The 17,873-nt window shown below is 40.0% G+C and overlaps 1 protein-coding gene across 1 annotated transcript; it reads right to left on the bottom strand.

Moving 5' to 3' along the window:
- Positions 1-7,716: 7,716 nt before the first annotated feature.
- CXCL13 (C-X-C motif chemokine ligand 13) lies at positions 7,717-13,114 on the bottom strand. Its single transcript, XM_059066947.2, has 4 exons — positions 13,021-13,114; positions 11,301-11,433; positions 8,155-8,232; positions 7,717-7,866 (listed from the first exon to the last, which is right to left on the bottom strand). The coding sequence occupies exons 1-4, from the start codon at positions 13,082-13,084 to the stop codon at positions 7,812-7,814; spliced, it is 330 nt and encodes a 109-aa protein (XP_058922930.1). The 5' UTR covers positions 13,085-13,114; the 3' UTR covers positions 7,717-7,811.
- Positions 13,115-17,873: the final 4,759 nt, after the last annotated feature.

Here is a 17,873-nt window from a genome sequence, read left to right as displayed (position 1 = left end):
TTGGCTGTTGTAAATAGTGCTGATAAGAATACTGGGGTGCATGTATCTTTTTGAATTAGAGTTTTCATCTTTTCTGATGTATGCCCAGGGGTGAGATTGCTGTATCATATGGTAACTCTATTTTTAGTTTTGTAAGGAACCTCCATACTGCTTTCCATAGTGGTTTCACTAATTTACACTCCCACCAACAGTGTAGGAGGGTTCCCTTTTCTCCACACCCTCTCCAGCATTTGTTATTTGTAGACTTTTTGATGATGGACATTCTGACTGGTGTGAGGTGATACCTCATTGTAGTTTTGATTTGCATTTCTCTAATAATTAATGATGTTAAACATCTTTTCACGGGCCTGTTGGCCATTTGTATGTTGTCTTTGGAGAAATGTGTATTTAGGTCTTCTGCCCATTTTTTGATTGGGTTGTTTGTTTTTTTGTTATGGAGTTGTATGAGCTGTTAATATATTTTGGAAATTAAGCCCTTTCAGTCACATTGTTTGCAAATATTTTCTCTCAGTCTGTAGGTTGTCTTTTTGTTTGTGGTTTCCTTTGCTATGCAAAACCTTATAAATTTGACTAGGTCCCATTTGTTTATTTTTACTTTTATTTCTTTTGCCTTGGGAGACTGATCTAAGAAAATAATTCTGCGATTTATGTCAGAGAATGTTTTTCCAGTGTTCTCTTCTAGGAGTTTTATGATGTCATGTCTTCTATTTAAGTCTTTAAGTCTTTTGAGTTTATTTTTGTGTATGGTATGAGGGAGTGTTCTAATTTCATTGATTTACATGCAGCTGTCCAGCTTTCTAAACACCACTTGCTGAAGAGATTGTCTTTTCTCCATTGTATATTCTTGCCTCTTTTGTCAAAGATTAATTGACCGTAGGTGTGTGGGTTTATTTCTGGGCTCTCTATTGTGTTCCATTGATCTATATGTCTGTTTTGTGCCAATACACACTTTTGATTACTGTAGCTTTGTAGTATTGTCTGAAGTCTGGGAGAGTTATGCCTCCAGCTTTGGCCTTTTTCCTCAGGATTACTTTGGAAATTCTGGATCCTTTGTGGTTCCATATAAAGTTTAGAATTATTTTTTCTAGTTCTGTGAAAAATGTCATGGGTATTTTGATAGGAATTGCATTAAATCTGTAGATTGCTTTGGGTAATACAGTCATTTTAACAATATTAATAGGAAGAGGATTTTTTGGTTTTGTTTCTGAGAAGGGAGAGAGTAGAATATATTTAAATGGTATGGTGATAGAACTAATTGGGAGGAAGTGGTTGATTATAGTGAAGAACAAGAGGATAGCTGATAGTGTGTGGTTCTTGAGAGAGTGAGAGAGGATAAGGTTTAAGATGCAGGTAGAGGGATTAGCCTTGGAGGAATGAGGAGGAAAGGTACTTACTCTAATGTAGCAAAAGGAGATTGACAAGGATGGGAGGAGATTTGAATAGACTTGCAGATCTGGTGGAGAGAATTTGAGGGTGTCCCATCTAATCACTTTAAGTGATTCACTACTTTTCTGTGAGAAAGAGGGCAATATTGTCCAATTAAAGTTAGGCTACAAGCCACATCTGACCACTTTCCAAATGAGATGGATGATAAATAAGAAACACACCTGATTGTCTTGCTCCTACAGATGAATGTCCTTCAAAGGCTACAGCTCATGGTTTGGTTTAGGGGGACTGTAAGATCTGAATGTGGACAACTACAAAACATTGCTAGAGAAATTAGAGAAGTCTTATATAAATGGAGAGATATACTATGTTCATGACTGAAAGACTCAGGATTATTAAGATGCCATTTCTCCCCAGATGGATCTATAGATTAAACACAATGCCAATCAAAATCATTTTGGGGGGGCATAGGCACTGACAGATGATACAGAAATTCATATGGAAAAGTAAAGGACTTAGGTGCAAAACAATTTTGAAAAAGGGCAAAGTTAGAAGACTTCTGCTATGGAGTTTTAAGACTTACTAGTCGGTTAAACTAATTGAGACCATATGGTATTGGCATGAGGATAGGCATATAGATCAGTGAAACAGAACAGGAGTTCAGGAGTAGACCCATCCATATATGGGTAATTTCTTTTTTTTGGGGGGGGGCAATTTCTTTTTGATAACTTTGCCAGCATAACTCAATGGAGAAAGGCTTTTATGTAAGGTAAATTTCTAATGTATGGATCTCAAGCACATTAAAAGCTGCTCAACATCAATAGCCATTTTAGTTAATTAATGCAAATTAAGATTACAAGAGATTAAAAATTTACTGAAATGTCTAAAGTTTAAACGACTAACAATACCAAGTGCTGGTGAAGATATGAAGCAACGGGAATTCTTATATATCACTGGTGGGAATGCAAAATAGTATAGCTACTTTGAAATACAGTTTAGCAGCTTCTTAGTAAAGTTAAATATACATATACCACATGACCCAATCTCACTTCTAGGTATTTACTCGAGAGAAACAAAATCGTATGTTTCTTTTTTTAAAAAAAATAATTTATTTATTTATTTATTTATTTATTTATGGCTGTGTTGGGTCTTTGTTGCTGTGCATGGGCTTTCCCTAGTTGCGGTGAGCAGGGGCTACTCTTCAGTGCGGTGCACGGGCTTCTCATTGTCATGGCTTTTCTTGTTGTGGAGCACGGGCTCTAGTCGTACAGGCTTCAGTAGTTGTGGCACGTGGGCTCAGTAGTTGTGGCTTGCAGGCTCTAGAGCTCAGGCTCAGTAGTTGTGGTGCAAGGGCTTAGTTGCTCTGTGGCATGTGGGATCTTCCTGGGCCAGGGCTCAAACCTGTGTCCCTTGCATTAGCAGGCAGATTCTTAAACACTGCACCACCAGGGAAGCCCCTAAATCATAGGTTTCTATAAAGACTTGTGCCTGAATGTTTACAGCAGTTTTAGTCATAATAGAACCAAACTGGAAACAACTTAAATGTCTATCAACTGGTGAATGAATAAACAAATTGTGGTATATCTGTACAATGGAATACTAGCTAGTAACAACAAAGAATAAACTACTAATACATTCAACAACATGATGAAGATCAAAACCATTAGGCAAAGTGAAAGTAGTTAGACAAAAGGCTTTACATTGTATGGTTCCATTTATATGACATTCTGGAAAAGACAAAATTATAGGAACAGAACAGGGGCTGGGCCTGTAATGGACTGAATATTTGTGTCCCACCCCAAATTCATATGTTGAAACTCTACCTTCCACTGTGATAGTTTTAGGATATGGGACCTTTGAGAGATAAATAATATTAAGATGAGGTCGTAAAGGTGGAGCCCTCCTGAATAGGATTATTGATTATTGCCCTTACAAAGGTCACCAGAGAGCTCACTTCCCTTCTCTACTTTCACCAGAATCCAATCATGCTGGCACTCTGATCTTGGACTTCTAGCTCCAGATTGTGAAATCTAAATTTCTGTTGTTTATAAGTTATCCAGTCTATGGTACATTGTTATAGCAGCCCAAGCTAAGGGACTATTCAAACTAATTCATTGAACTGAAAACTTTAAAAGGGTGAATTTTACTGTATGTAAGTTATAACGATTAACCTGATATTAAAAAAAAAAATTCCCTAGATTACTCTAATGTACTATAAGGGTTGAAAACCCTTTTCCTAGAACAATGCTTTTCAAGCTTTAGTAGCATAATAACCACCTGGAGGTTGTGTGAAATTTTTTTCTCCAGTGTTTACTGACAGCAACCAATTTTCCAAATCCCTGATACCAACTGGGTGTCCAACAATTCAATTAAATTCGACACTAATCATCTATAGTTAGCACAGACCCTACAGCCTAAGGGCTGAGTCCCACAAGACTGCCCCCACTTCAGACACCAATTGCAAATGGGGTGCTCAGGCTACTCACATTTCTGCCTAGCCAACTATAAATTTGGAGATTCCCATGACCACCCCCCTCCCCAGATTTGATAATTTGTTAGAACGAGTCACAAAACTTGGGAAAGTGCTTTGCTTACTATTACTGGCTTATTACAAAGGATACAATTCAGGAACAGCCAAATGGAAGAGATGCATAGGACAAGATATGGAGGAGGAGGGCATATTACTTCCATGCCCTCTCTAGGTATGCCACCCTCCCAGCACCTCTATGTGTTCACCAGCCCAGAAGCTCTCCAAACTCTGTTGTTCAGGGAGTTTTTATGGAGGTTCAGTTACGTAGGCATGATTGATTAAATCATTGGCCTTTGATGATTGAACTCAGACTGAAAGTTCCAACCCTCTAATCACGTGGTTGGTTCCTCTGGCAACCAGCCCCCATCCTGAAGCATCTAGGGGTTTGCCAATGGTCACCTCACTAGAGTAAACTCTGGTATGTTTGAAAGGGGCTCATTGCAAATAACAAAAGACAGTCTTCTCTGTCAGGAAATTCCAAGGGTTTTGGGACCTCTGTGCCAGGAACCAGGGACAAAGACCAAATATAATTTTTATTATACCACAGTTTGTTAAACACAAATCGCTGGGTCCAACCCCTGAGTTTCTTATGCATTAGGTTTGGAGAGGGGCTTGAGGTTATGTATTTTAACAAGTTTCCAGTTGCTGCTGATGGCTCTCTTCAGAGAGACTATACACAGAGAACTTCTATCCTTGAGGGTCACAAAATGGTGTGGTGTCTCTCAAATATTACCCTTCTGATTCATGGCCTTCCTCTCTTCCTCAGTTCTACCAGGTTTTTTGTAGACCATTCATTCTGTTCAAAAGTACCTCCAAACTTCACCTCAGAGCAAGTTAACCCTGGGCTGTACATCAATCCTTACCTAGAGTTGGGAGCAGTAAAATGGCACATCTCAGTGAGAGGGGAGAGTTGCAGAAAGAAAGTGATGGAAAATGGAAAACTCTAGGACAGAACTCATACTGTGGGGCAAGCCGTTTCCCAGTGAGGTGGGGCTGAATCCTTCAGTTGGGAGAAAGGAAAATTCCGCTTCCCTTGGAGAATCAGAATCTTTCCCTCCTTGGGCCTCTGCCGCTCAGAGGAGTGTGGGAAGAGCAAGTAAGCCTCAACTTACTTTGTGAGAGGTTCTCTGCTTTCTCCATCGAAGATCCTGTGTAGCTTGATCTTATAGCTCCTTCATTCCATTTTTCAGAGTTGAACATCCTATTTGGGGCAGGATTACCTTGTATTTTCCCTTCAATTCTATTTTATATGGATTTTAAAGAATCTGTATGTGTATGTATGAATATAGCCATAAATTACCTAAATTCCGCCTTACAGAATTCTCACCATCCTCCCTTCTAGACCCAAACCCACTCAGATCAGCTAAGGATCACTTTTCCTCAAAAACTCCATTAACTGGCTCAACAAGTGACACAGCATCTAACTATGGGTTAAGATTCCTGTTCCAAATCAGGCTGAATATGCCTAAATCTACTGTGACTTTCGAAGAATGGGTGCTTGTGGGATAAGAAAAACAAGTTTAGAAGCCCTCAAGGGCCCTGTTTTTTGCTTTTCATTCCACATTTGCCCTCTCAGTTGTCCAGTCCCCCTGGATCATACTCAATAGATGTGTCAACCCAGGGGAAGGCCTGAACATTCTGGAACTCCCATCCTTCTTCTGGCCTTGATTGGCCCTGGAAAGGAGGGGAGGGGGCAAGGAGCTGAAGTAAGAAATACATTTAGGGGTAAGAAAACTTCAGGCAGTGTAGTGTCATGACTGGGAGCTAGTCATGACTCCCATTTGCTTAGGAGCCAGGTGGCCCTGGGTTTGGATTCTGGTTTTGTTTCTTAGTAGTTATGTGATTTGGGGCATGTGAATGTCTATTTGCCTCAGTTCCTGCTTTTGTAAAATGGAGCTGATGATATTCTAACCCATATACAGTCAGCATAGTGGAGGGGTCAGAAGCATAGATTCTAGTGCCCAACCGCCTGGGTTCAAATTTTGACTTGCTGTTTAGTAACTGTAAGGCCTTGAGCACGTTACTTAACCCCTCTGTGTCTCAGCTTCTACATATGCAAAACAGGGGTGATAACCCACCTAATATTGCAATAGTAAGATTTTTTTTTTTTTTTGAATCTCCTGAATGTTCAGCTTGCTGCATTCTCGAAGAAGATCAAAATCAAACTAAAAAATGAATACAGGATTTTGATGGCATTTTATAATCCTTTTGTATGTGTGTGTGTGTTTGTAATAAAGAAATAATCATTGAATTGTAGACAATAGAAAATGTAGTAGTCATAGGTACTCTTGACTCCCAAGAAATCTTTAGTATAAATAAATCTAAAAATAGAAAGAGGGTTTCCCTGGTGGCGCAGTGGTTGAGAATCCGCCTGCCGATGCAGGGGACACGGGTTCGTGCCCCAGTCCAGGAAGATCCCACATACCGCAGAGTGGCTGGGCCCGTGAGCCATGGCCACTGAGCCTGAGCATCCGGAGCCTGTGCTCCACAACGGGAGAGGCCACAACAGTGAGAGGCCCGCGTACCACAAAAAAATAAAAATAAAAATATAAAAATATAAAGAGAAAAATGAAAGAGAGAACCAGATATAGCTTGGAACTTGAGCATCCTGGGAACAGACCTCCCAAAACATCGGGGAGAGCGAGGGCCAGGAACACAGTGCTTATTTCAGTGGTGGGAGAGCTAGGCTGGAACAAGGGAAGGAAGGGGATGTGGGAGTTTAAGTATCTGCTCCTTCTGTTTGTCAAATTCAATGCAAAACCTTCAAAGAAAACATTGGTGACCTTAAGAATTAATATAATGAGACAGTGAAAATGGGTTTTAGTAAGAGTGTGGGCATTTCTGGAAGAAATTGTGATGAATATATCAGGGAGAAGAGACTCTTGGGGGCAAGCATTTTCCTGCTGTGCTGATATCAGGAATAACTTCACTCACCCTTTGCCGTATAATTTAGATCATCTGTAAAAAGGCAAGAGGCATGCAAGGGAACATTAACATGATGAAATCCTAATTTTCATTATGAAGAATCAGAGAATGGCTAAGTTTGAATAAATGCTCCATTAAGAATGAATTGCTCATAATTAAGTAAAACATTTGCTTAAGTTTATTGAATATTGATTAATAGGAAGCATTAAAGAATTGAATACCAGAGACAGAAAAAAAAAGTCTGTGCAAAAGATGTGAGTTAAAAAACAGTTCATCAAAGCCAATGTATAAAAGAATACATCTAAGTTATCACCCTTTAAATCCTTTTCCTGAATATTCTATGAATTTAAGTCTGGGGATCTTTGAATGTTATTAGCTTTTATCTGTGACAATAAATCTTATAAAGGAACTCCTTAAAAGTAGAAGGACCTCATTCCTCTCAATAGTGAGCTTTTAAATGAAGGATATCTATTATGTGAACCCTCTGTCTCTTGGAAGGCTGAAATTCCATGGGTTTCCCAGGCAGCTTTTAAAATCTCTTATGGAAGCTTGCTATTCCTAGGGTGTAAAATGATTGAAATGCATTCCATCATTTCCTCCTTAATTCAAGCCACATGTTCAGAATTGAGTTTTAAATTCTCATTCCCTTATTTTGTAGGGAAATTCAGCATTCAACAACAGGTATAGTTTTGAAAGAAACCTATATCATTTATAACTCAGTAACTATCCTTCAAGAAAGTTTCCTCCTTGATGACTAAGAATGCAAACTCTAAGTTTGTAGGGTACTGTAATCAAAAAAATCTCAAGTTTGCCCCATCAGCTTCTGCAAGGTTATTTGTATATATATATATTCTCATGCTTGAGCAGATGGGGAAGATCTTTTTCCTGGATAACATCCAACCAAACACAAAACTAAAACTGAGGGCACGAATGAAGGGGAATGCAGGTGTTCTTGGTGGTAATATTGGCATCAGGCAATCATTTTCTTAAACACTGGAGCTGGTGAAGTTGAAAAAGCACTTTTTCTGTGAAAAATAACAAGAGAGTCATGTTTAGAGAAAGACTTGCCAGAAACTGTGGCTCTCCCCTGGAGATATCAAACAAGGAATACTGTGCCCACTGGTTTCCAGTTTAGTTTACTGAGCTGCTGGAATGAGTCACCCCAACTCTATCTGATAAGAAATAATAGTGAAGAATAGGCATTTGTCTCAGGAACGTCTCATAAATTTAAAATGGTCCCCATTTTGACTACGGGGAAAGGGAAACCCTTCAGTACAAGTGAAACCTACAAACCCTTGATATGCCTGACTCACCTTGACACTCTCATTAGTTTTTGTGTCCATTTGGCTCCAGGGTTCAAGCAGATAACTGACTTATTCTTCATCCAGGCTCTGGGGGAAAATAAATAAAAATAAAGCAGTAGGTCCTTCACTTAAGGAAAGAGTTGAGTATAAAAATAAAGATTCCCACATGAAGTGAAATTGGAGGTAGGCAGTTTTGGATCTGGAGTAGATGATTTGTGGCATGAGGTCTGATGAATAAGAAAAACCCCATTTGCGTGCTGGTATGTGTGAGCTGGTGGAACTGAAAATGAATTGACAGGCTCTCATGTGTCAGAGGTTAGTACTTTGTTGAAAACCTTTACATGAACTGGAGATGGACCAAACAGCTGACTCCAAGGTTTGCTCACTCCTAAAGCTGTATCACAATATCTTTAAAATGTGTTTGTCCATTGAGCTTGGGAGAACAAAATAGACTATAGAAAACACTCTCTTGAAGACCTTTTATTTGAAAAAAATCAGATGAAATTTATTCTGGGAGAGGTTACAGAGCTGTCTGCTCTGAGTGACATCTGCATTTGGTGGAACCATCAGTGAGCAAGGCTTTCAATGCTCTAAAAATTAGGCAACAACAAAAGCAGCAAGGATAATTATCAGCTGATATTGATCAAGCACTTAAAATGTGCCAGCCACTATGCTCAGCAGTAGTATGAATTATCTCAATTAATCTCACAAAAATCCTGTGCTAAAGGAAATACTATTTCCTCACCTTCAAAAGAGGAATTTGAGGCTTAGAGAGTTTAAATAATTTGTCCAAGATTGTACAACAAATGCATGACAAAGCAGGATTCAAATGAAGCTTATCTGACTCCTGAACCCACACATTTAGCCACCATTCCACATGGGCATGATCTGAATGGTTACCAAGTGCCAGACACGGTGTTGAGTGTTTTACCTGCGGTGGAAAAAGTGAGGTCTCCCAGGTGACAGCAAACTGGGAGACTCTACTCTCTGTTGAGGTGACCTCAAACAAAACACAATTTCTTGATGTGTCTCTTATTTTAGCTATAAAATGACAAACAGCAAGAATCCATCCATTTAGTGTTGAAACTCTACCCTTGTCATTGAAAAGTACAGAGTCAGAGGTCATAGAACTGTTGGGTTCTCGGGCAGAGCCTTCCAGTTTGGCTCCTGAGTTCGTGATAGAAAAGCAGATTTATGACCATGTGGACTTACAGGATTTTCACTCCTGACTGCTGTGAGTTGCTCATAATTATTTGCAGCTTTTGCTTCTGTATCTGGTTAAAATTCAGAAATGCAGACTCTGGTGAGAAGATAAGAAATCAGATTTGGGGGGGACTTCCCTGGTGGCACAGTGGTTAGGAATCCACCTGCCAATGCAGAGGACACAGATTCGAGCCCTGGTCCGGGAAGATGTCACATGCCGCGGAGCACCTAAGCCCGTGCACCACAGTTGCTGAGCCTGCGCTCTGGAGCCCGAGAGCCACAACTACCTAAGCCTGCGTGCCTACAGCCCGTGCTCCACAACAAGAGAAGCCACCGCAAGGAGAAGCCCGTGCACCGCAACGAAGAGTAGCGCCCCCTCGCCACAACTAGAGAAAGCCCGCGCGCAGGAACGAAGACCAAACGCAGCCAAAAATTAATACATTAATTAAGAAGAAAAAGTATTTCTGTCACGTTAAAACAATTAAAGCTAAAGTAGAGAAAATTAAGGTGTATTACTCCCCCTGGCCGGAGGTGAGAGACTTGACTCATGACAGAGAAACTGGTAAAAATAAAGGAAGAAGTCTCTATTCTCTAGACAGCCAGAGGAACTGCTCCTAAACAGGTTATGGCTATACTTTGCGTCTCCAAGTATGAGGGCAATAATCATGGTTTAGTCTGAATTTTCACTGTCAAAGATAGTAGTGGAAGTGTAATGCCTTTTTAATGAAAATTTTCCGTACTTTTTTTTAACATCTTTATTGGAAAATAATTGCTTTAAAATGTTGTGTTAGCTTCTGCTGTATAACAAAGTGAATCAACTAGTCCGAGACCCAAAGCACTAACATCAAAATGGGACAAACAAAAACTGGCTGCTTTCAAATGTTTCATAAGGCTAAAATAGCCAAGGGAAGAGTTGCTAATGAAAGCCAAGCTGGTGGTGCCCTGAGAAGGATGCCCTGTCTGTACTTCAAGGTGCTGTGGGACACCTTGGTTTATTCAAGTTAGATCCAGGAAGAAGAAATCACATTTCTAAGCAGCGATATGCAAAAGATCTACAAGCTCCCTTTAAAATATTCAGTGCAACAATCCAACTTTGTTGAGCCTCTCCTATATGCCAGGTAAGGGATAAGGCATCAGGAATAGAGAAATGAATAATATCTGATCCCCGTCTATAAAGAACTTGTTTTCTGGTGCGAATGAAAGAGAAAAACAAACAAACCTGATTGTTTCAACACAATGATGCCGTACAATTGCAGCTAACAGTTGCTGAACATTTATTACTGTGCCTGGCACTATACTAGGGGCTTTACGTGGAGTGTGTAAAGTCTTATTAATGTGCCATGGAAAATGCCCTAATAAAGAAATCCACAGATTTCTCTGGGTGTGCAGAAAAGGGAGGGTCACAGAAGAAAGGGGTTATACCATTTCAATTAAAAAAAATATCTATTAAATTTCTTGTAGCCACTACTATCCCCTTAGCCTAAGTCTTTAAACAGAGTTAGGGGTTCAAAGTTGATAGAACCTAAAGCTAAAGGACAGTTCCATAAGATAGACATTCTGACAAAGGACGGCTGTAGGTACTTATTTTCTTGCTCTTCAACTTCTGGGGAACAAAGTGTCTGCTTCTGCTGGCAATTGGAATTTGACAGATAAGAGAAGAGTCTTGACTCTGTCCATTTCTAATGGTGTGACTCAGGGCAGTTAGTTAACCTCCCTAAGCCTCAGTTTCTGCATATGTAAAGGAGTGATAACAATAGACACACCTTAAAGGGCTCTTGAGGGAATAAAATCAGTGAATGTGCATAAAGCATGTGCATTAGCTCAGGACCCCTGCAAAGTATGTACTTAACAAGTATTACTGATTCTCATTATTAGTTTGAGAATTAATTGCTAGCAACACTCAAAGTAAATCACTTTGAGGAATCATACATTATTGTTTTATTGCAACTTACATGATTTCTGTGTTTGGGCATCCATTCCCAGGGGGCAAGATTTGAAGCTTTCCAATGTGCAAAATGGAGACAAAGTTGAAGGTCTCTCGGATGCATTTACACTTTAAGTTTGTGTTATAGGTCTCCAGGACACCTATAAACACAGAATCAGTTATTTTAGTCCCTTTGGCATATAATTCACAACTAGAACTTAATCAGTAGTCTTTCATACTGCACATCTGAAGATTTAAAAATTTCAAGTCAGTGCTTCCAGCCATATGCCTTTAGTTTGTGCATTTCTGTTCATCTTGGCTTATTTTCAAACGTTTTCTACCAAAACCTTAAAAATAAAATTAGCTTTTTAAAAGCACAATACCCATTGAAATTTGTGATAGCATTATATTGGTACTCAGGTGGTTGTCCATATAATAGAATTTGAGAATGGCCACGGTGGGAACTGACAACTCAGTTATAATTAAGGCAACATAAAATTGACTGATCATCACCCCCAACACATAAAAAAACAAGGAAATGAACTAGTTTCTGAGTTCCTGGAGCATTAACAAGCTGTAACAGAGTTCTCTCTCTTATCATACTCCCCAGCCCACCAACCCTCCCTGTCTCTCCGAGGAAATACCACGAGGATATTTTTTTTGTTTAATATGTTGGTCCTCCAACTCAGTTGCAAATCATTACCCAAAAAAAGCCAATCATAAAGATTCGACTATTTGTTTTCAACAACAAAAGTTCTCAGTACTAGATACTTGTATAGGTAACACATCTCATGCATTTTAAGGAATTCTACCTTCTTTAACCCCAGTGTCTACTACTGTGCTCGACATGGAATTGCAAATAAAAGGGACCAGGCTCTCACGTGTCTGCACTTTAGTGGGGGAAACAAGTGAACAAAAACTAAAATACCATAGAAGGTTGTATTCCCCCAAGGCCCAAACTGCATGAATGAGAACAGGGGACTTTGCCAGGAGCAATGGAAAGGCTTCATGCAAGGAAAGAGAGATGAGGGTCTTGGAGAATGAAAATAACATGAAACAAAATAAAAATTGGAAAAAAAAATCCCCACATTTTAAGAACAAAAATTGGTCCTCTACCCTGAGCAGAGCATAGCATCCTGCGCATGCATCAGACTACTTCAGCTGTATAAAAATTTACCACTTCAATTAGATATTTACCTATTTACACAAAGAAAACCTCCCCATTTAGACTTGGAAGTCTGCTTCTTGGGAGAATGTGTGTATTTGAGTACCCCTGCTGTACATACAAAGGTTCATGTCACAGCTGACCCTATAAAATTGTATCAGATGTTCCCTGCAGGAGACCAACAGGTTGAGGTGAATAATCTTTAAATCCTATAAAGTGTTTGGTCAGAAGGGATAGTGAAAGGCAAAATGAAGAAGAGATACCTGGAGAGAATTAGTTACAGGCAGAGCTGCATCTGAAAAAGGCCAGGAATAGGCAAGCTGAGTGTAAGTCCCATGGACATTGGATCTCCAGTATCTGCCCCCTTCTCTGGATGACAATCTTAATAATACAGATGTTTCCAGCCTCTAAGAGTTAAATCCCTAAGCACCTTACTTTTAGAAATCTAGGAGCAGTTGAGCAGTTTTTTTTTCCCTGCATTCACATCTCCCCTCATTTTCTGATTGGAAAAAAAAAAAAAATGAAACAGCTGAAGACCATTTCAGCTCAAAGCACAAATGACAACATAAGTGAAAGTTCTCACCATGGACTGGAGAGAGGCTGCAGGCCAGCAGCACAAGAAGCAGAGATCCCTGGGTGAATCTCATTCTGCGTCAAGGTGGAGTTCAGACTTTAGTTAGCTCTGGGTCTAAACTGTGAGTTCTCAGCACGGAGATTCCTATTTATTCAGACCAGTAAGGCCCTCCCACTGCCTTTGTCTCTAGGAGGTCAGCTGCATCATCAGTTTTAAAAGCCCCCAAATATTGCTGAGCTTGTTTTTTTAAAACTCCTCTTGCAAATTTTATGAATTTGCTTCAGAGCAATAGTAATATAGTAAAGTATTTCTTGAAAATGTAGCCTATAAATGGCAGGGATGCTGCAGAAATTTGGGGGTGGGAGTGAAGGAAAGGGTTATCAGTTTGGAGACTCCACAGCACTCTGTAGGACCACAGTCAGTGATTGTGGCTTTGATTGCTTCTCTCAGTGAAGGGTCAATGGGCTTTCTCAATGGCATTTGAATATATCCTCCAGGAAATCAGAGACTCTGTCAGGCACATCATTGTGTTCCTAGCACCTGCAAGAGAGTCTAGCCTTTGGTGAGGGCTCAGTAAATATTTGCAGACATAATGAATGTCTTCTTATATACAGATCCTTATGCCGACTGTTTTTCTACAAGACTTTCCCACATCATATTTCACTATCTGAAATATATGATTACTTATGTAATTTCACCATCATGGGAATCCTGGAAGAGGGCAAGTATGTGCCCCCTCATTAATGTGGCTGTGTCTTCGAGGGAGGAAAGTAACAGGTTTGAGGAGGAGAATCTTTCTGGCTCTGGTATGCAAGTTATTGAACTTGAGAACCAGGTGTCAGTGGAGGGTGTCATTAGAATTTCATCAGATGCTGAATCTCATATTACGGTTTGTTTCATAAAGCACATGTGCAATTTGGTTTTGATCTGGCCAAATAACCCATGGGCCCAATGAACCTGTAGCCTTAACTCACTTGCTAGGAGCACATTTTTTTCTTTTTTTAATACGTCTAAATTGATTTAATTTTTAAATTATCTTGAGATGATGTTGGGCCTAACTTTTTTTTTAAACAACTTTATTGGAGTATAATTGCTTTACAATGGTGTGTTAGTTTCTGCTTTATAACAAAGTGAATCAGCTATACATATACATATATCCCCATGTCTCCTCCCTCTTGTGTCTCCCTCCCACACTCCCTATGTCACCCCTCTAGGTGGTCACAAAGCACCAAGCTGATCTCCCTGTGCTATGCGGCTGCTTCCCACTAGCTATCTATTTTATGTTTGGTAGTGTATATATGTCCACGCCACTCTCTCACTTTGTCACAGCTTACCCTTCCCCCTCCCCATATCCTCAAGTCCATTCTCTACATCTGTGTCTTTATTCCTGTCCTGCCCCTAGGTTCTTCAGAACCTTTTTTTTTTTTTTTTTTGGTTCCATATATATGTGTTAGCATATGGTATTTGTTTTTCTCTTTCTGACTTACTTCACTCTGTATGACAGACTCTAGGTCCATCCACCTCACTACAAGTAACTCAATTTCATTTCTTTTTATGGCTGAGTAATATTCCATTGTATATATGTGCCACATCTTCTTTATCCATTCATCTGTTGATGGACACTTAGGTTGCTTCCATGTCCTGGTTATTGTAAATAGAGCTGCAATGAACATTGTGGTGCATGACTCTTTTTGAATTATGGTTTTCTCAGGGTATATGCCCAGTAGTGGGATTGCTGGGTCATATGGTAGTTCTATTTTTAGTTTTTTAAGGAACCTCCATACTGTTCTCCATAGTGGCTGTATCAATTTACATTCCCACCAAGAATACAAAACGGTTCCCTTTTCTCCACACCCTCTCCAGCATTTATTGTTTGTAGATTTTTTGATCATGGCCATTCTGACTGGTGTGAGGTGATACCTCATTGTAGTTTTGATTTGCATTTCTCTAATGACTAGTGATGTTGAGCATTCTTTCATGTGTTTGCTGGCAATCTGTATATCTTTGATTAAAAAAAATATATATATATGTGGACAATAGCTCATCTGTCCTAGAGCACCCCTGGGCTGCCCTAGGAGTGTACAGGTGTGGATGTGCGAACCCAGACCCATGGAGCCACTGAAAAATCAGAGGTTTGGTCTTCCTGGTGTGGCTTCCTAAATTAATTTGATTTTTGCTACTAAGTTAGCATTATGGATGTTAGCATCTTAGATGCTCCAGGGTGTATGGGGTGGGGTTATGGTAATGTCATAATACCTTCATAAGCCAAGCAGTCCTCCAATTGGCCTGAATGACTGCGGTGACCAGTAACTCATCAGTCTTGAGGCAGCCCATTCCATTGTTTGGGCAGTTCTGGTTGTTAGAAAGTTCTTCCTTCTGTGCATGTGAAAGCCGCTTCCCTAATATTTCAGTCACTTTGTACTAATTCAACCCCTTATCACCATATGTAAACAATTGCTCTTTCATTGATAGTCCTCCAAATATTGGAAGATAGGGTGTGTGAGTTGTGCCCCCCAGGAAGCAGATGCTGAGATGGATGTTGGAATAAAACAAAATGTTTTTTCTTTTCTTTTTTTTTTTTTTCTGAATCAAAGTAGGGAGGAGACAGGAGTGGGCCTGCCCACTGAGGAGAGCTTTAGATTGCAATGCTGATCTGAGGGTCTGTGACAACTCAATGGGAGGTCCTGAGAAAAGACTGTCTATTAGAGGAACTCCACAGTGGGCAGAGATCCAGGCCCTACCATCCCTCCCTTCCCCCCACCGCCATGCCCAGTCACTGGCGGGGGCTTCTCAGAAGCAGCATGGTCCCCGGTAGAAAGCTGAAACAGAGCCTGAGGATGTTAACAGCTGGAGGCTGTCCGCTAACTCCACTTCTCCCAGCTGGCCAACAAGTTATTTCTTTGCAGGAGATTTGAGCAGTGAACATCCATGGCTGAGTTGGGCAGAGTTATAAGCTAGAGGTTAAGAGCACAAACTGTGGAGTCACCCGGTCAATGACTTTGGACAGGTCACTTAATTTTTCTATATCTCAGATTTACCAGTTTTCATATGGGGATAATACTAATTTTAAAGGATTTTTTTGGAGAATAAAATCATCTAGAATATGTAGAATTCTTGGCAGAGTGCGTGGCACGTAGAATGTGTTCAGTAGATGGTCTATGTGTCCATCCATCCATCCACACATTCATCCATTATCAATATCAAAACTTTTACTCTAAACCCCAAATGAACACATTTCAAAGGTAAATATCCTAACCTATAACACAGTTTGAGGCTCTCTCACCATCTTTTTCCCATCACTTATCTTCAAAAAGATAAATCACCGTTTGGTTTATCTTTTTGAAATTTGTTCATCTTTTTCATTGTTTCTCCTAAATCACGACTGCCCCTGCTTCTGTCTACCCCTACCTTCTCTGACTCTCTCTCTCTCTCTCTCTCTCTCTCTCACACACACACACACACACACACACACACACACACACTCTTGCATGCACACACATCTGGACATCACACTACTCCAAGTATGGCTTTGCCAATACAAAGTAGAGGAAGCCCCTTAGAATAGCATTATTCTGGTCACTTACATTGAGTTTTCAGGTAACAATTTCTTTTTCTTTTGATATGGTCATTTCTGACTATATGTCTCATTCATTTCACTTGTGCCCACTTGTGCAATTTGATCTTGGGACCCAAGTGTAGGAGTTTTACATTTGCCTCTGCTATAGGTACTATATATCTCCTTGTCAGAGCAATTCTTGTTCTGAGTGATGCTGGCAACAATAGGAAGAGAGTAGGAGTAAAGGTACCTAAAAGAGAACTCTGAATAAACTTAGGAAATGCCACAATTGGCTCTTGTTAAAAAAGAACTGCTGGGTCAAGGAGTTAATTCCAGAGTAATTCTAAAAGTGATTTTTTTTTTTTTTTTTTTTTGCGGTATACGGGTCTTTCACTGTTGCGGCCTCTCCCTTTGCGGAGAACAGGCTCCGGACGCGCAGGCTCAGCGGCCATGGCTCACGGGCCCAGCGGCTCCGCGGCATGTGGATCTTCCCGGACCGGGGCACGAACCCGCGTCCCTTGCATCCGCAGGCAGACCCTCAACCACTGCACCACCAGGGAAGCCTGATTTTGTTCCTTTTAATGTTCAGCATTTAAGATTTAGCATATACTGACCAAAGAAACTTTATACCTGCCTGCCCCAAGATAGGATTGGAAAATGTGCAGCTCTGTGGTGGTCAGATGATTCTAGAAGTTTCAAGTCAGACACTCCATGATCTCATTTACAATAGGGGTATACATTTCAAAAACTTTGAAGCCAAGAAGAAAAATGTTTTGAAACAATAAATTTAGGGCCAAAGTGGAAACATTTTATTTTTAAAATAGTTTTTATATACAAATAAATAGTTTGACCTTTGTTTGGAAACATTAAAATATACAACTTGGTTTATATCAAACCTGATTTTTTACGATCAGATATATAAAAACTTAGGGAAAATGAAAAAATGATGGGGAGGGTTTTTTTTTTCCCCAGACTTTGGAATCAAACCAGATTTTCTCTTAGACCCAAGAAAAACTGGGTAGTTTTGAGTACCTTGGTACTCAAATTGTGGTCCATGGACTAGCATCATCAGCTTTATCTGAGAGCTTGTTAAAAGTGCAGAATCTCAGCTCCTGCATTTTAACAAGATTCCTAGGTGATTTAAATGCACCTTAAAGTCTGAGAAGAACTGCTCTGTATAGCTTGAGCCATACGCATATTCAAATTGCCTTCAGAGAAAGGTTTGCACAAATCATCTCCTCGGAGTATGATGCACAGATCCCTTAGTGCAAGTAGACAGGACAAACATGCTCCCTGACTGCTAAAT

This window comes from Kogia breviceps, chromosome 6 (genome assembly GCF_026419965.1).
Source record: "Kogia breviceps isolate mKogBre1 chromosome 6, mKogBre1 haplotype 1, whole genome shotgun sequence".
Taxonomy (NCBI): domain Eukaryota; kingdom Metazoa; phylum Chordata; class Mammalia; order Artiodactyla; family Physeteridae; genus Kogia; species Kogia breviceps.
Note: the sequence above shows the minus strand (reverse complement) of the source record. Positions and strands in the feature narration are given on the sequence as shown.